At 44.2% G+C, this 23,177-nt stretch overlaps 1 protein-coding gene across 2 annotated transcripts in view; it reads right to left on the reverse strand.

Annotated features, from left to right (window-relative positions):
* lancl2 (LanC lantibiotic synthetase component C-like 2 (bacterial)) overlaps positions 1 to 23,177 on the reverse strand; it is a 61,747-nt gene that overhangs the window by 4,023 nt on the left and 34,547 nt on the right. For both annotated transcript variants that reach the window (XM_078236302.1, XM_078236293.1), the window contains one exon: positions 5,576 to 5,648. In XM_078236302.1, the coding sequence (XP_078092428.1) occupies positions 5,576 to 5,648 (73 nt within the window). The remainder of the gene's footprint in view (positions 1 to 5,575; positions 5,649 to 23,177) is intronic.

The following is a 23,177-nucleotide window of genomic DNA, read 5'->3' on the forward strand; positions in this document are numbered from 1 at the left end:
ATTTATATATTATCACAAACCTAGCTGATGTTATCTGCAAGGGTGACCCAACCTGGAACACCGGTTCATGCTGGTGTATAATTTTAGTTTACAGGAATGGTGTGAGGAGTCATATACAAGATCCAGTGAGAACAGTAGCCAGACCAGTATTAATATAACAGTTATTAAAGACTATTTATTCCGATAAAAAGACATATACGAACAGGACTATAATGATCCAAGATAGTTACGTATAGGGACCACTAAACGCACCCATATAGGTTACGTAGAAATTACCTTTTTTGATCCAAAGTATATTTACAAGATCTGAACTTTTCAGGACTTCCATCTTCCCAAACAACATCCAATTCAATAGATAAGTAAAGGCCAGCTTATAGTTACCATACTGTGTATGATTGAGGAGTTATTCTGGGGACCATTTCTTCTTAGTTCAGCGAAGATATGAGGTGGGATTTTATGGCCTTGCTCGACCAGAGATCGAAAAATCCCGCCCGAGGTCAACGGACTTTCCCATTGTCCGCTCCTCATCAGCTGGTTCCCATGGCGGGCGGGGTGGTAGAATTCCAGCAATGGTTTTGCCTGCCCCCACAAAAGGTTTCTCCACTCTTGCTTCTGGTCTGCTAACCAGCACCAGTTTACAGGCTGTTAGATGGAAACTGCCAGTGCTGTTAAGTATGAAGATCTGGGAATTTAATCCAACTAACATGAAGAAACTGTGATACATTTCCAAGAGAGGATGGAAGGGACCAGACAGGTGGTGACATTCCAATGAACCTGCCATCTTATCTTTCTAAGTAAAAGTTTTGGAAGAAGCCGTGGCAAGTTGTTGCAGTGTATCTTGTAGATAGTACGCATTGCAATCTCACCGTGCCAGTGAGGGAAGGAGTGAATGTTTAAGGTGATGAATAATCTGCCAATTATGCAGGCTGTTTTGCCCTGGATGATGTTTAACTTTGAGTGTGATCAGAGCTGCACTTGCAAGTGGGGTATTCAATCACATTTTAAACTTGCGGCTTGTGCCTTCTAGATGATGGAAAGGCTTTGAAAAAAAATCAGTGAGTTATTTGCATCAGAATGACCAGCTTCTGACCTGCTCTTGTAGCCAGTGTTCATATGGCTGGCCCAGTTATGTTTCTGGTCAGTGTTGACTCCCCAGGATGTTGGTGGTGGGGATAGTCAGTGATGGCAATACCATTGACTGTCAATGGAGGGGCTAAATTTGCTCTTGTTAGAAATGATCATTAGTTGACATTTGTTTCATGTGAATGTTACTCTCTACAAGCCTGAATATTTCCCAGATCTTGTTGCATGTGGGTATGTCTTTGTGGCTTCAATATCTGAGGCATTGCAAACAGTACAGAACACTGCAATTAGCAAATATTCTCACTGTGACCATATGAGGGTGGAAGGTCACTGTTGATGATGCCTCCCATAACTTTGCTAATGATTGAAAGTAGGGGGAAGGGACAGAAATTGATCAGGTTGCATTTGTCTTGCTTTTAGTGGATAGGACATATCTGTTCAATTTTTCACTTAAGTTGGCTTGATGTCAATATTATAGCTGTACTAGTAGGGGTATCGCTAGTTCTGGAGCACCAATCTTCAGCACTTTAGCCATTATGTTATCAGAGCCCATAATCCTTGCTGCAACCATTTTGTGATTGCACGTGGAGTGATTGAATTCACTGAAGACTGAATGATATAGACTCAAAACGTTAACTCTTGTTTCTCTCTCCACAGATGCTGCCAGACCTGCTGAATCTTTCCAGCGTTTTCTGTTTTTATTACCTTAGGAAGAGATTGAGATGAACCATCCGCTTGGCATTTCTGGCTATAGACGTTTGCAATGTTTCAGCCTTGTCTTTTACATTAATACTGGACTTCACGATCATTGAAGATAGGGATATTTGTGGAGTATTCTCCTCAGTTTTGTTGTTTAATTGTCCACTAACATTCACGACTGGATGTGGCAGGACTGCAGAGCTTAGATCTGATCCACTGGTTGTGGGATCGCTTTGCTCTGTCTATAGCATGTTTCTTTCACTGTTTAAAATGTACATAATCATATGTTGTATCTTCACCAGGTTGATACCTCATTTTTAGCTATGCCTGATGCTGTTCCTGGAATGCTCTCTCTTCAATAAACAAAAGGCTGGTTCCCTAGCTTGATGATAATAATAAAGAGAGCAGTATGCTGGGTCATGAAGGTGGAATACAATTCTATTGCTGCTGATGGGTGTTTCAAGAAAGCCCAGTTTTGAGCTGCTAGATCTGTTCTGCATCTATCTCATTTTGTATGGTGTTGGTGCCACACAATATTATAGAGGGTACCTTCAGTGAGAAGATAGGGGCTGTATCTCTACAAGGACTAATTGATGGTCACTCCTACCAATATTGTCACGAATAGATGCATCTGCAACTGATAGGTTGGCGTGGACAAAGTCAAGTAGGTTTTCCCCTTGTTAGTTCTCTCACTGCCTGCTATAGACTCAGTCCAACAGCCCTGACTATCATGGCGCTGTCAAGACACTCCTTGTGATGAACATTAAATTCACTACTGAAAGTACATTGCTACCATCGGTGCTTCTTCCAAGTGGCGTTCAATATGGAGTTATGAAATTTGAAGAATTAAATCTGAGTGCAATAAATCTGAACCAAAACTTTAGTGTGACAACCATTTTGTAGTCTGAGCCAATGTTATTTAGCATAATAAACTTAACATGGTCAGAAGTAATTTTATGCTTACACTGTGATAAGATATTTCAAGAACTAAACCAGTTATTCCATTATTGGAAACCAACCATATCATTAAATAGGCAGCCTCAAGTGTGAGACAATTAAAGAACAAGCAATTAATCAATATATGTATTAGTAAGAATAATAATATAATCAGTACAAAGGTTTATAACGTTTTAAAATTATAAATGCTCAACAGTTCCTTTTAGAATAGTATTAAGTTATGAGAATTGTAAAATGCTGACTTCCCAAGCTGTTTAGAAAGATAACATTAATTTTGTCGGCCTTGACTGCATGAATGAATAGGGCTTTATTCAGACTGTCACAATTATAAAAATTGACAAGACAGGTTATGTGAACCGATTATTGTTTGAGTTATAATAAAAGTAATAACGATGGAATGTTCCACTGTTTGCTGAAATCATAGAATCATAGAAACACTACCGTGCAGAAGGAGGCCATTCGGCCCATCGAGTCTGCACCGACAACAATCCCACCCATGCCCTATCCCCGTAACCCCACATATTGGCCCTGCTAATCCCTCTAACCTACGCATCCTAAGGGCCAATTTAGCATGGCCAATGCACCTAACCTGCACATCTGAGCAGATACAAATTTCCAGAGGTTAAAAATAATTTCTTGGAAGTGATCAGAATATGCAATTCCTCACTACAAAACTGTTCAGTCCATAAATTTTAGAAGGGAAATGTAATTGTTTAAAAAATGATTTTAAGAGAACAGGAAATGGTGCCCTTTGAATATTAGTCAACTCTACTGGGAAAAAAATCTTGGATTAGAAAATGTCACAGCATAGAAACAGGCCAATTCCCCATCAAATCTGCACAGTGTCCTTCCCCTTCAGCCAGCAAGTCTTCATTCTCCAGCTCACTCACCAGTACCTTTTAAAGTAATTTTTTAAATGACTACAATTCCCTTCTCAAAGAATTTATGGACTGAACTTTAACAGTTTTGTAGTGAAGAATTGCATATTCTGATTACTTCCAAGAAATGTGATCCAAATGCCTGGATGAATGATTGGAGATCAGAGTTGGGCAGCCAGCTGTTGGGAAACTTAAATTCAGTTCATTAAGTAAGTTTGGAATAAAAAGTGTTATCAATAATGGTAACCTTAGAACTATGAAGTTTTTCATTTCATGTCATTTCAAAATGAAAATCTGCCACCATGATCTGATTTGACCTATATGCGACTCCAGACCAACATCATCCTCTGTAATGACCTAGTAAGCCACTCAATTCTATTAAACTGCTATGTAAAACAAGAATTAGAATAAAACTAGGTGTTTTCCAACTTCACATGACAAACTTAAAAGGTATTGTATTCTTCACTCTGTTCCTATGGAAATAAAATTCCCAGAAAACATCTCCATGTATAGAATTTCAATGATTTTCCAAATTGCATAATTTCTTTTGGTGTCCTTTACATAGCATCATAAAAACTTGCAGCACAGGAGGCCACTTGGCACGCGATACCATTGCTGACTCCTTGAAAGAGCAGTCATGCTTAGTTCCAATATTTACACTTTTTGTCCGTAATCCTGCAAGTTCCTGTCCAACTCCCTTTTAAATTATCCATGGAATCAGCTTCCAAAGCCTTTTCAGGTAACTTGTTCCATATTTCACCAACTCAAAATTCCTTATCTCTCTTCAAGATATTTTGCCAATGTTTCTAAAATTTATTACCTCTATTTTTTGGCCCAGTGTCATGGGAGAACAGTTTTCTCGATCTACTCCACTAAAATCTTATTTCATCTTGAAAATTAAGTTCTCTTTTAATCTTCTCCATTCCAAGAAGTCTTAACTTTTCAAACCACAAGATCCTTATTCTTGGTAGACCTTCTCCATACCATTTCTAAGGTCTGATCTGTGGTGCCCAGAATTGCCTATAATACTGCAGTTGAGGTCTAACTAGTGATTTATAAATCTGTGTTATAGTCTATGCCTCTATCCATAAATCCACGTAATCTATATACATTTTAACCACCTTATCAACTTGCCTCGCCATCTCCAAGGATTTCAGACATGAAAGTCTCTCTGCTTACCTACATTTTTCAAAATCATGCCATTTATGGTATGCTACCTTTCCGTATCCTTCCAAAGTGCATCACCTCACTTTTCTCCTTCCAAATCTGCTGTTTGTCCATTTCACCATTCTTCAAGCCATCATGAAGCTTATAACTATCCTGTTCACTATTTACTACTTTGCTAATTTAAAATGTTATTTTTAGCCTACTTACTAATTTGAAAAAAAAATGGCAACCACATGTAACATGTGAACGATTTACTTTATTTGATTTGCACCATATGTTGACTGTCAATTGCTAGTTTTGAAAAAAAACAATTAATTGGACTTGTGTACACTATTTGTTTCCTAATTGAGTTTTTTCTAATTCAGTTGTACTGTAACTCCTTCAATCCTGCAGCGTGACTTACACTTCAGAAATGTGTATATTCCACACACACCTCAAAGGTCTACAACTGAGTAAGGTTTTTTTTGTACTGTCATCAGAACAACTTGCTGCTTTAGTACATTGGTAACATGTAGTTTGGAGTTACAAGCAATTAATGCTAATAAGTAGTCAAGTTAATTTGGAGCAAAGTTGCAATTCAGAAGCTAAAGTACTTTTCTTTTATGCTTCAGAACACTAATCCAAACATAACATTTCTGACAAACTAGTTAATAAGGATTTACCTATGCCCTAAATAAAACAGCGACAGTAGCATTTGTTTTCCCCAAACATATCACTGCAATGGCAAATCAAATTTGGATTTGGTTAGTCTTAAAACATTTTTTAAAAACCCATATTGCTCAGGGCATTACCTTCAAACAAGGAATATGGTCGGTCAGGGATACGACATCCATGTGTTCCATAATCCAAGCACCATTCAGCAAACTGTAAAAGCAAGCAATATTAAGATGTTTCTTGCCAGAAAAATGAGTATCATTTGAAATATCACAATCCAAAAATCACACTTATTGTTCGGCTCCTCTTTGTACGTTTTAAAACTGTTCATCAAAACTAGGCTGGGAACAGATAGGTCTCATGTAAAATCTCCTTTTCAGCAATTTCATGCACAAGGATAAAGTGTTACACAGAACTAGAATTGCTCATATAGACTAATGGTGGACCATACCACTAGTTTGAGGCTGTCTGCCTGCTGCAAATTTCACGGTGATAGGTCTTATGCTTGAGTTTACCTTCAGCTATTCTATTATCAATGTAGGCGGTGGTTGTCATCACAGCTGGAGAAGAGCAACTAATGCTTTCAGATCTCACTTCTGCAGTTAAGTAATTGGTATGATTACCCTCTCTGATAGCTGCAGCAGGGCCAGCAGGTGAAGTCACCTACACCTAAAGCCAGGAACCAGGTCAGCTAATAAATCAGCTTTACACAACCAGATCAAGCAGGCATTAGCAACAGTGGAACAAACAGTCGGGAATGGCACATCCTGTTGCTTGCACTTTTTGGTTCAAACACCAATCTTCAACTTGCTCCAAATTTCCTAGAAAATTAATTCAAATCTGCTGCAGCAAACATAATATTGAATCAGGAACAACTGGTCCAGCCAGTAATTACATAATCTCCATCAATTAAGTAGGTTAATACTGGCATGACCAAATTCATAGAATTCTGAATTACAAATCACTTCATCATAGCTTGAATGACAGGGCACATATTTAAAATAATTGGCAAAAGCAGCAAAAACGGTATGGGGAAAAACATTTTCACATAGTGAGTGGTTAAGGTCTGGAATGCATTACCTGAGAGTGTGGTGTTATGATCCCAGCTGATGTTACTAGTGGACCAGTCAGATCCCAGGATGGAACCTAGCTTGATAGACCCCAAGTTTTATTTTTTTTGTTTAGAAACGTGGAGGGTGGTTATTGAACAGTCAGAGGAGTTTGATGAACTTTTAACAACAGAATAAAACATTTATTCAACTGGAAAATATAAAGTAGATCATCATAACTTTGATTTATTGTCACATGTATTAACATAGTGAAAAGTATTGTTTCTTGCGCGCTATACTGACAAAGCATATCGTTCATTGAGAAGGAAACAAGAGAGTGCAGAATGTAGTGTTACAGTCATAGCTAGGGTGCAGAGAAAGATCAACTTAATGCAAGGTAAGTCCATTCAAAAGTCTGACAGCAGCAGGGAAGAAGCTGTTCTTGAGTCGGTTGGTATGTGACCTCAGACCTTTGCATCTTTTTCCCGACGGAAGAAGGTGGAAGAGAGAATGTCCGGGTTGCGTGGGGTCCTTAATTATGCTGGCTGTTTTGCCAAGGCAGCGGGAAGTGTAGACAGAGTCAATGGATGGGAGGCTGGTTTGCGTGATGGATTGGGCTACATTCATGACCGTTAGTAGTTCCTTGTGGTCTTGGGCAGAGCAGGAGCCATACTAAGTTGTGATACAACCAGAAAGAATGCTTTCTATGGTGTATCTGTAAAAGTTGGAGAGCGCCGTAGCTGACATGCCAAATTTCCTTAGTTTTCTGAGAAAGCAGAGGCGTTGGTGGGCTTTCTTAACTATAGTGTTGGCACAGGGGGACCAGGACAGACAGTTGGTGATCTGGACACCTAAAAACTTGAAGCTCTCGACTCTTTCTACTTCGTCCCCATTGATGTTCTCTTTTACGCTTCCTGAAGTCAATGATAATCTCCTTCGTTTTGTTGACATTGGGGGAGAGATTGTTGCTACACCAGTTCACCAGATTCTCTATCGCATTCCTGTACTCTGTCTCGTCATTGTTTGAGATCCGACCCTCTACGGTGTCATTGTCAGCAAACTTGAAAATCGAATTGGAGGGGAATTTGGCCAGTCATAGGTGTATAAGGAATACAGTAGGGGACTGAGAACCCAGCCTTGTGGGGCACCGGTGTTGAGGATGATCGTGGAGGTGGTGTTGTTGCCTATCCTTACTGATTGTGGTCTGTGAGTTAGGAAGTTCAGGATCCAGTCGCAGAGGGAGGTGCCGAGGCCCAGGCCACGGAGTTTGGAGACGAGTTTCGTAAGAATAATAGTGTTGAAGGCCGAGCTATAGTCAATAAATAGGAGACTGACATAGGTGTCCTTGTTATCTAGGTGTTCCAGGGTTGAGTGCAGGACCAGGGAGGTGGTGTCTGCTGTGGACCTGTTGCGGCGGTAGGCAAACTGTAGTGGATCTAGGTAGTCCGGGAGGCTGGAATTGACTTGTGCCATGACTAGCCTTTCGAAGCACTGCATAATGATGGATCTCAGAGCCACCAGCCAATAGTCATTAAGGCACGCTGCTTGGTTTTTCTTGGATGGTCGTCTTCTTGAAGCAGATAGGGACCTCAGATTGTTGTAAAGAGAGGTTGAAGATGTCTGTGAATACCCCGCGCAGGATCCGAGTGCTCGTCCGGATACCCCAGCCAGGCCAATTGCTTTCCATGGATTGACCTTCGAGAAGGTTGCTCTGACATCTGCAATGGTGACCCCAGATACAGATTCATCCAGGGCTTCCAGGGTGGAGGGCATGGTCTCACTGACCTCTTGCTCAAAACAGGCGTAAAATGCATTGAGCTCATCAGGGAGGGGTGCATTGGAGCCGGCGATTTTACATGCCTTCATCTTGTAGCCTGTTATGTCTTGCAGACCTTGTCATAGTCGGCGGGGGTTGGTGTGGCTAGCCTGGGTCTCTCTTTCCGGTACTGTCTTTTGGCATCTTTGATGGATCTTCAAACATATCTGGCTTTCTTGTATAGGTCAGTGTCGCCTGACTTGAACGCCTCAGACCTGGACTTCAGCAAACAGTGGATATCACTGTTTACCGGTGGGGAGCACATGCATTTGCTTCTTTGGCACACAGTTTTCTACAGTTACTAATGAAGTCAGTTACTGTAGTGGTATACTCGTTCCGGCTGGTCGCAGAGTTATTAAATACTGACTCCAAGCAGCCCCATAGGAGATCATCCGATTCCTCAGAACAACATCGCACGACTTTCTTTGATGGATTCTCCCACTTCAGCTTTTGCTCGTAAGCCGTAAGCCTTGTGGTCTGATTTGCCAAAGTGTGGGCGGGTGATAGAGCGGTAGGCATGTTTATGTAGCAATGGTCTAGGAAGTTTGGGCCTCTGGGCGGAACAGGAGACTTGTTGGTGGTAACTTGGTAGTACGTTCTTGAGCTTGGCCTGATTGAAGTCCCCGGCCACGACGAAAAAGGCCTCGGGATGTTTCGTCTCAAGGCTATTCGTAGTGGTGTATATTTCGTCCAATGCGATCTTCATGTCCGCACAGGGTGGGATGTAACCTATCAGGATAACGGAGGTGAACTCCCGCAGAAGGTAGTAGGGGCGGCATTTTAATGTCAGGTATTCTACGTCTGGCGAGCAGAAAGTTGCCAGTGTTGCTATGTCTAGGCACCACGAGGTGGTGATTAGAAAGCAGACCCCACCTCTCTTAGCTTTGCCTGAGGCCGCGGTACAGTCCATTTGATGGATTGAGAAGCCCTCTGGTTATAGGGCACTGTCTGGTGAAGCAGGAGTGAGCCATGTCTCCGTGAAACAGAGTACACAGCAGTCCCTCAGTTCTGGTTCTAAGTTCGTCTAGCTTGTTTTCCAGAGATTGGACATTTGCAAAGAGTAAGCTGGGGGGGGGGGGGGGGGGGGGCCTTGGGACTGCGTTGTTTCACTCTCACCTGCAGCCTGCATGTTTTCCACGCTTCCTGGTGTCTGCTTCTTTTCGAGCCTGGTAACTATACCTGTACAGATATATACACATTTGTAAAAGATAGTATGAGTTACAAAATCTAACTCAATCTCTAATGTTCAAAGTATATGTTTACAAGTCCATGTAAACTAATAGATGAACCATGGTCAGACATACCACACTTCAAAACCAGGTTTCCATGGATTTCTCAACAACCATCCTCCAGACACTTGTCACACGCTGAGCCAACTGCTCTCACTGAAACCTTGCGTTTCCTCACAAGGGCTTCCAATCTCCATGTTTGAGGAGCTCACCTTGGAATTCTCTCCAAAACGACGCTTTCACTCTGACGTTTCCACCCAAAAGGTTTCAAACTCTATTTTCAAGGTTCCTTTTCCTGGATCTGTATGTGCATTCAAGCTGTGCCTTCCACACATACTCCCAGATTTTCGGCTGGGCCAAGCAGAATAGCACGGCTCCAAAGGCCTGTAGTAAGGAGTCATCAGATCTTCTGGTTTCTAGCAAGCCCACTTTGCTCCAAGTCTGCTCCCTGCAAGCTCTGTCTCTTTACTTTGGAGGCTTTTCCTCTGCTCCTTACTTTGAATTCTACTGAACAGAATCTGTTTCGGATTCCTGTCCTTGTTCCCTGACTGTTTTTCTGGTACCCTTTTTTGTGCCACTCCCTGGTTTTCAGCAGTTTCTTCTTTTCTTTGGGATCTGCTCCCTGCAGCTCCAGTCCTGCTTCTTTTGGCAATTTTGCAGAATATCATTCTCTTTTAGGTCACCTGACCTTCATTTTCACACGGTTTTGTTTTTGTTTTCTTTTCTCATTCTGTGCAGGTGTGGAGCTGACTTCCAATTTTAAAAAAGCAAAAAGCAATGAAGTGCACGTGAGCAAGGCTGTTTACCGGCCTGGAACCAAAAAAAATGCACCAACACTGCACGTCTGGCCATTCGCCAAACAGCACAGGTTGTAGAGTGGAGGGAAGTTGCAAAGAAAGGAAATTCCATGGAGGCTTGGACAACGAGGATGGGAATTTAAAATTTGAGCCACTGTGCCAATCTAGTCAGTGAGTTTGGTTCTTGGATAGGGAAAGTGAAACAAAAAATTACAATGGGATTGGACAGAAAAATGGGATGGGATGGTACTGGGGTCCAGCGTCTCCTGAAGAGCAAAGCAGCAATGCAACAAGACAGGAGCAACCAGTAAAAACTGGGGACATTATTCGGATAAAGTGGTGAAAGAAAAATGCTGATAGGCAAATGGTGAACAAAGGGACAGAGACTTGGGATTCGCATTGTTGATGCAGGACGACAGTGTACGATTGGTAACAGCCTGACATAGTGCTATGAAGTTGGAAGGATTTTGCTACTCTTCTGAGAAGGAAAGGCTAAAAATAGCTTTCACCAGGGTTGGGGGAGGGGGGTCACATGACGTGAGTGTGGGAATGGCCGTATTTTTGCAAGCTCTGGCACTATTCATCTTTTAATCCTTTCTTTTACCATGATGCATAATCTGTAATTAGTTGATCCTGGCAGATATAATCTGTGCAATGTTTATGGAAGATCCTGGTAACATTTTTGACTGAAGGGAGTTGAATTAAGTTGAAGAAATCCTTGTTTGAGTGTTGTGGTTAGAACGGACTTGGGTGAGACCTGGTTCGCAGTGGTGATGTTGCTGGCGAGCAGGCCCATGCTTAGATGGTGCGGCTGACGTCAAGACCGCCACTTTTATGAATGGAAATGTGGAAGAATGTATACTGCTCCTCGGCACAGATTATATGAGTGCTCACCATAATCAACTGCGAGATATCTGACAAACAATGAATAGTCCAGAGATGATGGTCCTTTCAATCAAGGGGAAAGTTTCCTTGGTGAAGGCTCACCTTTGATCCTTGGAAATCCTGCAGCATGATATGTCGAACATCCTGTTTATTCGAGTGGACATGGCTAGACAAGGACTGCCTGTAAGTTAGTCCCTTCAGGAAAGAGGACCTGCAGTGAGATTCCTGGCTGACTGCACGGTAGCCATTCTTCATTCACAATCGCGATTTGAGGGCTGGGCATCTTGAGTCCTGGCTATTCATCAGCAAGAGTTTTAACAACACCAGGTTAAAGTCCAACAGGTTTATTTGGTAGCAAATACCATTAGCTTTCGGAGCACTGCTCCTTCATCAGATGGAGTGGAAATCTGCTCTCAAACAGAGCATACGGAGACACAAAATCAAGTTACAGAATACTGATTAGAATGCGAATCCCTACAGCCAACCAGATCTTAAAGATACAGACAGTGTGAGTGGAGGGAGCATTAAGCACAGGTTAAAGAGATGTGTATTGTCTCCAGACAGGACAGCCAGCAAGTCCAGGAGGCAAGCTGTGGGGGTTACTGATAGTGTGACATAAACGCAAGATCCCGGTTGAGGCCGTCCTCATGTGTGCAGAACTTGGCTATCAGTTTCTGCTCAGCGACTCTGCGCTGTCGTGTGTCATGAAGGCCACCTTGGAGAACGCTCCAAGCGTTCTCCAAGGCGGCCTTCACGACACACGACAGCACAGAGTCGCTGAGCAGAAACTGATAGCCAAGTTCCACACACGAGGACGGCCTAAACCGGGATGTTGGATTTATGTCACATCTTGCCTCCTGGACTTGCTGGCTGTCCTGTCTGGAGACAATACACATCTCTTTAACCTGTGCTTAATGCTCCCTCCACTCACACTGTCTGTATCTTTAAGATCTGGTTGGCTGTAGGGATTCGCATTCTAATCAGTATTCTGTAACTTGATTTGTGTCTCCGTATGCTCTGTTTGAGAGCAGATTTCCACTCCATCTGACGAAGGAGCAGCGCTCCGAAAGCTAATGGTATTTGCTACCAAATAAACCTGTTGGACTTTAACCTGTTGTTAAAACTCTTACTGTGTTTACCCCAGTCCAACGCCGGCATCTCCAGATTATTCCTCAGCAATCCAGTCATGGCTTCAGTTTTTTCTGGCTTTGTGGTTTACCCTCATTGATCCTGCACATTGTTCCCTTGTGATTTTGCTCCCGACTGTGTGATGTTGTCTTTGATGTCCTTGCTACTGGCTCTGGCGGTGGGGGGGATCACCTTGATCTCTAGCTAGGGGCCCTCTTTTTTTTTGTTGAGGAGCGATCCAAGTGAGTTGTCCATTTTGGGGTCATGCAATACATGTTTGGTTGTTTTTTGTATGCTGCGATCCTTGCATTTGCACGGAAGGAGTACATTCTTTTGTAGTAGCTTTTGCTTTATTTATAGAAAAGGTGAACAGAGACACAGCAGTGTGGTGAGTGGACAAATAGATGTAGAGGCAGTTGGTTATTCCCTTGTTTTGTGAGGAAAGCCTCCCCCCATTCTGACTATTGGTGTCAGGTTTCTCTTTGTTTTTTGTTAGTTATCCTGAGTCAAAGAAATCCTGTGCCTATCCGATGAGGTGCAGACTATATATCCTGGAGTGGACTTCTTTTCCTTGCCTTTGGGACTTCTGGTTGGTGAGAGTGTGGGGGAGGTGTGGTGGTGGTGTACGTCCAAGGACAGTTGAAGATCATCACAGAAACCCCACAGTACAGAAAGAGGCCATTCGGCCCATCGAGTCTGCACCGACCACAATCCCACCCAGGCCCTACCCCCACATCCCTACATATTCTACCCGCTAATCTACGCATCCCAGGACACTAAGGGGCAATTTTAACATGGCCAATCAACCTAACCCGCACATCTTTGGACCCTTTTGAGTTGAGTTTCTATTTTGTTGCTCTGTGAAAAGGAATGTGCCATAATGTCAAGTTTTTGTGGCCCTATCCTATTGTCCGGATTCCTCACTTTTTCTGTTGTCCTTTCAATATCTGTACAGGCGCTGAGCTAATAGCGTGGATTGTGATGTCTGATTTTTTGAATTATTTGTAATGATCGTTGCTGGTCTTCCATTTATATATGTGAAACGACGATCGTTCTGTACTGTGCATAGCGTATTGAATATAAAGTTGAAAATCCTCAAAAAAATTTTAAAATAGCTTTCACGATGGTGATGGCTTTTCAATTTCCCTGTGAGGAAGGAGTTATGAATATCCAATTATATGATTCATATGTTTTAAGAATGTAACTTTTAGTTAGGGGATTTGAACTTTTACACATAACCTAAATGAAAACACCGAATTGTACTTGGTTTGGATCAATTTAACAGAATAGAATGGAATCCCCAAAGTGGAGGAGGCGGCCATTCGGCCCATCAAGTCTGCACCAACCACAATTCCACCCAGACCTTATTCCCATAACCCCACATATTTACTCTGCTAATGCCCTGACACTAGGGTCAATTTAGCATGCCAGCCAACCTAACCCGCACATTTTTGGACTGTAGGAGGAAAACTGAGCACTCTGAGGAAACCCACGCAAACATGGGGAGAACGTGCAAACTCCACAGAGTGACCCGACAGCGGTAAACCTGAGTTTACCAAAGGGTGGCCTATGCTTATTCAATAAAGTCAGAGTTGGAAGTAGGAAAACACTAAACCAAGAGTGGGTGACCCCTCTTAAGCTTCTGGGTCTCCGGCCTCAGGTGACTGTGTGGAGTTTGCACATTTTCTCAGTGTGGGTTTCCTCCAGGTGCTCAGGCTTCCTCCCACAATCCAGAGATGTGCAGGTTAGGTGGATTGACCATGCTACATTGCCCCTTAGTGTCCCAAGATGCGTAGATTAGACAGATTAGCCACAGGAAATGTGTGGGGTTATGGGGATAGAGCTTGGGTAAGATACTCTATCAAGAGTCAATGCAGACTCGATGGGCTGAATGGCCACTTCTGCACTATACGGGTTCTATGATTCTAGCTCATGATTCTCATGAATGGCAAAAAGCCCTGTTACGATCAATTGAGGAGAAAGGGCAAATCCTGACATGTCTCTTCACTGGTTGCAATAGCTGTTGAATTTTACCTGTTTAGGTTAGATGGATTGGCCAGGCTGGATTGCCCCTTTGTGTAGGTTGGATGGATGGGATAGGGCGGGGGAAGGCAGCCTGGTGGGACACTGCCGAAGAGTTGGTGCAGAATCGATGCGCCAAGTGACCCCTTCTCCACTATAGGGATATGATCTTTTTGATAAACAGGCAGTGAATAAATGTGCATAGTGTTACTTAAGAGGAACAAGAGAAATGCATAAAAGATGGAAGTTTACACATACCTACAATTTGAAAAAGGTCTTATTGAACTAAACTCAATTGTAACAAGTTTGTGGCCCCAATAAATCCATGCCCTGGTGCTGATGTAATATGGTTAACTACTACTGCAGGTACTATAAGCTTAATAAACGATGAAAACTGAACTCAACATGCAATTTATTGATTTTAGAAGATAGAATATCCAAATCAAATAAAAAACATTCCGCAACAGTAAAACTGGAGCCAAGAACTTTAAGTAGATCGGTGTAGATGGTTTTATGATTTGCTGTTAGGAGCTGCCCTTTTCCTTTACTAATTGGTCAGCACATGCTCCTCACAAACCTACCCTTGATCCCTCTGATTTTACACTGTGCAACATATAAAATTATAAAAATTAAAGATCTGTACATTTGGTTACTGTGATCATCTTCTTCTCCAGGGAGGAGTGAAGCCAGCTCTGCAGTATTTTATTCTTGCACTAGTCTTTTGAGCTCAGTGAGCCTGAAGTTTTTGTACACTGTGCCCCATACAGTCAGGGTCGCCATGCAGTATCCGAGGACATACACCGAGTGGGACTTTGAAGCCATGGAGATGGTTTGCTTCACTGGCAGTACTGAAAGGGCGTAGCGACTCACTGTGTTAGGGTGAATAAAGCTCTCCGTACTCCCACAGTCAAATAAACAGTTTGTAGTGCGACCGTTTACCTCGATGTCCATCATGGACCTGGCGAGTTGGTGAGGCCTGGATTGGTCCAGCGTAACCGAATCCACCGTTGGGATTTTGCGACGCGGCTGACGGCCTCCAAGATGGCGGCCCGCACGGCTCACCGCGGCTGAAGGCGTCCAAGATGGCGGCCCGCACGCAGCTACTGGTGCCCAAGATGGCAGCCCCCACAGGTCGCACGCGGCGCTACTGGGCTTGGAGGTCGACTTCGCCCTGCATACCTTCGCGTAACGGCCCTTCTTTCCACACCCAGAGCAGATCGCATCCTTTGCCAGACAGCATTGTCGGGGGTGCTTCCCCAGGCCGCAGAAGGAGCACTTCGGGCCTCCGGAGACTGCCGTAGCAGTCGGGTCATTGGTGGGACGTGGCGTGGCGCGGCATAGGCCTGCGGCCCTCCCGAGTACAGAGGTGGTGGCGACTGCGGCGTCCACGATGCGCCCCCGTGGTCGGGGGTGTAGGCCTCGAGATTACGGAAGGCCACCTCTAACGAGTCGACAAGCGCTACAGTCTGTTGTAGATCCAGCCCACCCTGTTCCAGCAGTCGTTGTCGGATATAGTTTGACCTGATACCCGTGACATAGGCATCTCTGATTAAGTCCTCAGTGTTTTGGGCGGCTGTTACGGCCTTGCAGTTGCAGGCCCTGCTAAGTGCTCGCAGCGCACACAGGAATTGGTCGCCCGATTCTCCTGGCTGTTGTCTGCGAGTAGCCAGAAGATGTCTGGCGCAGATTTCATTAGTCTGTTTGTTGTACTGGCCTTTTAAAAGTTTGATCGCATCCTCATAAGTTTCAGCGTCTCTAATCATCGAGAATACTTGATCACTTACCCAGGCGTGGAGCACGTGTAGCTTGTCGGTTTCAGTCCGGGCGACGGAGGCGGAGAGGAAAGTTTCGAAACATCGCAGCCAGTGATCGAAGCTGTTAGAGGCTCCTACGGCTTGAGGATACAATTCTAATCTATCGGGTTTTAATATCTGCTCCATTGCAAAACTTTTTGCGAATAAAATTGATGCACTATCAAGCAAAGACTAGTTTGTATGCAAGAAAAAATAGGCTTTTATTCGCAAAAGACTTGGAGCACACCCATGCTGATGAACTGGTCCGGCGACTGAGGCAGGGGGGTTGGGAGCAGTCACCTTTATACCTGCACCGGGGGGGGGGGGGGGGGAGGAGTCTCAGGCAGGGCCGGCAGGGGCATGCCCAGGCATGTCACACACACAGGCAATAAGCTTAACAGTGGTTTACCACACTCAGCAAGTTAATTGACTGCAAAGAACAAAGATCCATGTCAAATCCTCAGATATGATGTGAAGATGCCGACGTTGGATTGGGGTAAGCACAGTAAGAAGTCTCACAACACCAGGTTAAAGTCCAACAGGTTTATTTGGTAGCACAAGCTTTTGGAGCACTGCTCCTTCATCAGGCGAGTGGGAATTGTGTTCACAAACAGGACATATATAGACAAACTCAATTTACGAGATAATGGTTGGAATGCAAGTCTTTACAGGTAATCAAGTCTTAAAGATACAGACAATGTGAGTGGAGAGAGCGTTAAGCACAGGTTAAAGAGGTGTGTATTGTCTCCAGCCAGGACATTTAGTGAGATTTTGCAAGCCCAGGCAAGTCATGGGGGTTACAGATAGTGTGACATGAACCCAAGATCTCGGTTGAGGCCATCCTCATGTGTGCGGAACTTGGCTATCAGACGTTATCGTGTAGTATAGCAGAAGTGTTTAGAATTTTTTAAAAAATGGAGAAATGTAGATAGGGCACACTGCTCCCAGCAGTTGAAAAGCAAATAACAAAGATTCACTTCTCGGATTAGTGGTGGAGGCAGAAATGATGATAACATTTACTGTTAGACTGGGTGCAGGAAATTAAGTTGAAGGGATATGGGAAAAGGCAGATAAATCTCCAAAACTAGCTGGACCAAAAGGCTTGTTTCTATGTTGCAATATCTTTGTACAATTAATTTACTTAGCAGTAAGAGACTGCCAATATAAGGGACTGCTTGTAAACAGTACACATTAGGCTTTAATGCAGGCTTTTGCAGCCAATAAACCTAGGTCAGTAAGTCTTTCCTTGCAAAAAAATTGAAAACCGATCAAATTTAAACTGTGCCCCCCAAAAAAAGTTTCAACAATCTGATGGAATCATAATAACATTACTAAGTATTAAACAGTGAATTTTCATGGCATCTTATGAAAGAGCTCCCTCAACCCCTTTGTGCCGTCAGACTGCTGGTCCAACAACCAAGTCTGAATGAGCCTCAATTTCCTCCAAGTTAAACATGGGAATCTTTGGTCCCTGCAAAACATCCTGCCCTCACTGCTTCCCGTCTCAGGGTAAACCAGATTTGTTACTTCAACATCTTTCTCCCTAGTAACAGATTAAGATCAATCTAATTGGTTCACAACCTTGGTGTTATATTTTGATCCTCAGATGAACTTCTGAACTCATATCCATGCCATCATTCAGACTGCCCATTTCTACCTTCAAAACATCAGCCAACTTTGCTTCTGGCTCAGTTCATCTGCTGCTGAAGCCCTTATTCATACAATCATTAGCTCTATGCTCGACTCTTCCGATGCATCCCTGGCTGGTCACGTACATTCTATCTTCCGTAGATTAGATGTCATTCCAAACTCTGATGCCCTTGTCTTAACACATACCAAATCCTATTCCTCAGTCACGTCTCTATTTGCTGACTTACACCAATTGCCAGTCAAGCAATGTCTTGATTTCAAAATTTGTATTTTTTTTTCAAACTCTCCATGGCTTCTGCTCTATCCATCTTTGTAATCTCTCCAGCAGTACAACCCTCTAAGATATAGGCACTCTGATTCTGACCTCTTGTGCATCCCATTGCTCCATGATTGGTAGCTGCATCTTTCATTGCCTTTGCCCCAGGATCTGTAATTCCCTCCCCACCTCACTTTCCTGTTCTAATACATTGCTTAAAACCAATCTCTTTTACTAAGAATTTGGTTATCTGATATTATATTATCCTAATCTGGCTCGGTGTCATTCTGTGTTTTATGTTCCCGTTGTGCCTTGGGACATTTCATTCTGCTAAAAGGCTCTTTAAATACATGTTGTTGTTGAATGTCCTATTTGACCTCAAGCTGAGTTTGACACCAGGACTTTATATTTCCTCTCCAAAATTCACAGATCTCCTCCACTGCTTCACCTGCTGCTGAAGCCTATATCCATACTGTTGTCAACTCTAGACTTAATCATTCCAAGCTCTCCTGGTCAGATCCTTCAGTTCCTCATTTCCTATCTTGCTCACCCATCACACCTGTTCTTGCTGACTCCCCATTACCCAAAAGGTGCCAACTTCATATTCTCATTTCAAATATGAACTTGCCCCATCTTTGTAATTTTCACCAGTCTTCCAATTCATCTCCATCTGACCCCAAAACTATCTGTTCCATAGAACATAGAACAGTACAGCACAGAACAGGCCCTTCGGCCCACGATGTTGTGCCGAGCTTCATCTGAAACCAAGATCAAGCTATCCCACTCCCTATCATCCTGGTGTGCTCCATGTGCCTATCCAATAACCGCTTAAACGTTTCTAAAGTGTCTGACTCCACTATCACTGCAGGCAGTCCATTCCACACCCCAACCACTCTCTGCGTAAAGAACCTACCTCTGATATCCGTCCTGTATCTCCCACCACGAACCCTATAGTTATGCCCCCTTGTAATAGCTCCATCCACCCGAGGAAATAGTCTTTGAACGTTCACTCTATCTATCCCCTTCATCATTTTATACACCTCTATTAAGTCTCCCCTCAGCCTCCTCCGCTCCAGAGAGAACAGCCCTAGCTCCCTCAACCTTTCCTCATATGACCTACACTCCAAACCAGGCAGCATCCTGGTAAATCTCCTCTGCACTCTTTCCAGCGCTTCCACATCCTTCTTATAGTGAGGTGACCAGAACTGCACACAATATTCCAAATGTGGTCTCACCAAGGTCCTGTACAGTTGCAGCATAACCCCACGGCTCTTAAACTCCAACCCCCTGTTAATAAAAGCTAACACACAATAGGCCTTCTTCACAGCTCTATCCACTTGACTGGCAACCTTTAGAGATTTGTGGATATGGACCCCAAGATCTCTCTGTTCCTCCACAGTCTTCAGAACCCTACCTTTGACCCTGTAATCCACATTTAAATTTGTCCTACCAAAATGAATCACCTCACATTTATCAGGGTTAAACTCCATTTGCCATTTTTCAGCCCAGCTTTGCATCCTATCTATGTCTCTTTGCAGCCTACAACAGCCCTCCACCTCATCCACTACTCCACCAATCTTGGTGTCATCAGCAAATTTACTGATCCACCCTTCAGCCCCCTCCTCTAAGTCATTAATAAAAATCACAAAGAGCAGAGGACCAAGCACTGATCCCTGCGGCACACCGCTAGCAACCTGCCTCCAATCCGAAAATTTTCCATCGACCACCACCCTCTGTCTTCGGTCAGACAGCCAGTTACCTATCCAATCGGCCAACTTTCCCTCTATCCCACACCTCCTCACTTTCATCATAAGCCGACCATGGGGGACCTTATCAAACGCCTTACTAAAATCCATGTATATGACATCAACTGCCCTACCTTCATCAACACACTTAGTTACCTCCTCAAAAAATTCTATCAAATTTGTGAGGCACGACTTGCCCTTCACGAATCCGTGCTGACTATCTCGGATTAATCCGCATCTTTCTAAATGGTCGTAAATCCCATCCCCAAGGACCCTTTCCATCAATTTACCAACCACCGAAGTAAGACTAACCGGTCTATAATTACCAGGGTCATTTCTATTCCCTTTCTTAAACAGAGGAACAACATTCGCCATTCTCCAGTCCTCTGGCACCATCCCCGTGGACAGCGAGGACCCAAAGATCAACGCCAAAGGCTCTGCAATCTCATCCCTTGCCTCCCACAGAATCCTAGGATACATTTCATCAGGCCCAGGGGACTTATCGACCTTCAGTTTATTCAAAACTGCCAAGACATCCTCCCTCCGAACATCTATTTCCTCCAGCCTATTAGCCTGTAACACCTTCTCTTCCTCAAAAACATGGCCCCTCTCCTTGGTGAACACTGAAGAAAAGTATTCATTCATCACCTCGCCTATCTCTACTGACTCCACACACAAGTTCCCACTACTGTCCTTGACCGGCCCTAACCTCACCCTGGTCATTCTTTTATTCCTCACATAAGAGTAAAAAGCCTTGGGGTTTTCCTTGATCCGACCCGCCAAGGACTTCTCATGTCCCCTCCTAGCTCTCCTAAGCCCCTTTTTCAGCTCATTCCTTGCTAACTTGTAACCCTCAATCAAGCCATCTGAACCTTGTTTCCTCATCCCTACATAAGCTTCCCTCTTCCTTTTCACAAGACATTCCACCTCTTTTGTGAACCATGGTTCCCTCACTCGGCCATTTCCTCCCTGCCTGACAGGAACATACCTATCAAGGACATCCAGTATTTGTTCCTTGAAAAGGTTCCACTTTTCATTAGTTCCTTTCTCTGACAGTTTCTGTTCCCAACTTATGCCCCCTAATTCTTGCCTAATCGCATCATAATTACCCCTCCCCCAATTGTAAACCTTGCCCTGCCGTACGGCCCTATCCCTCTCCATTGCAATAACAAAAGACACCGAATTGTGGTCACTATCTCCAAATTGCTCTCCCACAACCAAATCTAACACTTGGCCCGGTTCATTTCCCAGTACCAAATCCAATGTGGCCTCACCTCGAGTCGGCCCATCCACATATTGTGTCAGGAAACCCTCCCGCACACACTGCACAAAAACTGCCCCATCCAAACTATTTGACCTACAAAGGTTCCAATCAATATTTGGAAAGTTAAAGTCCCCCATGACAACTACCCTGTGACCCCCACACATATCCATAATCTGCTTAGCAATTTCTTCCTCCACATCTCTATTACTATTTGGGGGCCTATAGTAAACTCCTAGCAATGTGACCGCTCCTTTCCTATTTCTAACTTCAGCCCATATTACCTCAGTGTGCAGATCCCCCACGAAGTGCCTTTCCGCAGCCGTTAAACTATCCTTGATTAACAATGCCACTCCTCCACCTCTTTTACCAGCTTCCCTACACTTAGTGAAACATCTATACCCCGGAACGTCCAACAACCATTCCTGTCCTTGTTCTACCCACGTCTCCGTAATGGCCACAACATCGTAGTCCCAAGTACCAATCCACGCCCCAAGTTCATCTACCTTGTTCCGGATGCTCCTTGCATTGAAGTAGACACACTTCAACCCACCTTCCTGTCTACCAGTACCCACCCTTGACCCTGATACCTTCCCCAATACCTCATCACCCTCACTGACTTCTGGACTACAACTCCCTTTCCCACTCCCCTGACAAATTAGTTTAAACCCCCCTGAAGAGCCGTAACAAATTTCCCTCCGAGGATATTGGTGCCCCTCTGGTTCAGGTGCACCCCGTCCTGTTTGTACAGGTCCCACCTTCCCCAGAACGTGTTCCAATTATCCACGTATCTGAAACCCTCCCTCCTACACCATCCCTGCAACCACATATTTAACTGCACTCTCTCCCTGTTCCTCAACTCGCTATCACGTGGTACCGGCAACGTACCAGAGATGACCACATGTTTCATCTTGGCTCTCAGCTTCCAGCCCAGCTCCAGAAATTCCTGCTTTAAATCCCCGTCCCTTCTCTTACCTATGTCATTGGTACCAATGTGCACCACGACTTGTGACTGTTTCCCCTCCCCCTTCAGAATCTGGAAAACACGGTCTGAGACATCACGGACCTTGGCATCCGGTAGGCAACATACCATCCGTGAGTCTCTTTTGCTGCCACAGAACCTCCTATCTATCCCTCTAACTAACGAGTCCCCAATAACTATCGCCCTCCCGCTCTCCCCCTTTCCCTCCCGAGCCACAGAGACGGACACAGTGCTGGAGATCCTCTCACTGCGGCTCCCCACTGGTATGTCATCCCCCTCAACCGTATCCAAAGCGGAATACTTGTTGCTAAGGGGAACGACCACCGGGGATCCCTGCACGGACTGCTTCCTCCCAGCCCCTCTCACCGTCACCCATCTGTTTTCAATCCTCGGAGTAACTGTATTCCGAAAGCTTGTGTCTATGGCCATCTCTGCGTCCCTGATGATCCTAAGTTCATCCAACTCCAGCTCCAGTTCCCTAACACGGTTTTGGAGGAGCTGCAGATGGGTGCACTTCCCACAGGTGTAATCAGTAGGGACACTGTCGTCGTCCCTCACCTCAAACATAGTGCAAGAGGAACATTGCACTGCCTGCACACCCATCCCCTCTAGATACCTTGCCAGTACCAGGTAGAAAGTGCAAAAATGAATTCAACTCACCCCTGCTCGCCCTTTCAGCCTAAGCCCTGTGAGCCAAAGTCTTATAGCTCACACTCTGCTTCCCACACACTCCACTGCCCGCTCCCGACGCTGCCCGCTGTATACTGCAGCCTACCTTTTATACTTCACGCGCTTAAAAAACCCTTCCCAGACTCCTTTGCTGCCCATTTCTAGTTTTCACTTTAAACTTGAAAAACTGCTGTTAAAGTAAAGGCCAAAAAAATACACACACTAGCTGACTAATTAAATAAATAAACAATTCAATTAATCTCTCACCAGCACTGCTGCCTTCAATCACCCCTCTCAGCTTGCTCCAGTGGATCAATGAGGGGGAACCTCCCAGGTAACTGACTTTTAAAGTTAAAATAAAAACCCTTCCCAGACTCCTTTGCTGCCCACTTCTAGTTTTCACTTCCCATACTTTCAGCTATCTAGGGGCCACAGACTGGAATTCCCTCCCTATTTC

Source organism: Mustelus asterias, chromosome 2, assembly GCF_964213995.1.
Source record: "Mustelus asterias chromosome 2, sMusAst1.hap1.1, whole genome shotgun sequence".
NCBI lineage: Eukaryota > Metazoa > Chordata > Chondrichthyes > Carcharhiniformes > Triakidae > Mustelus > Mustelus asterias.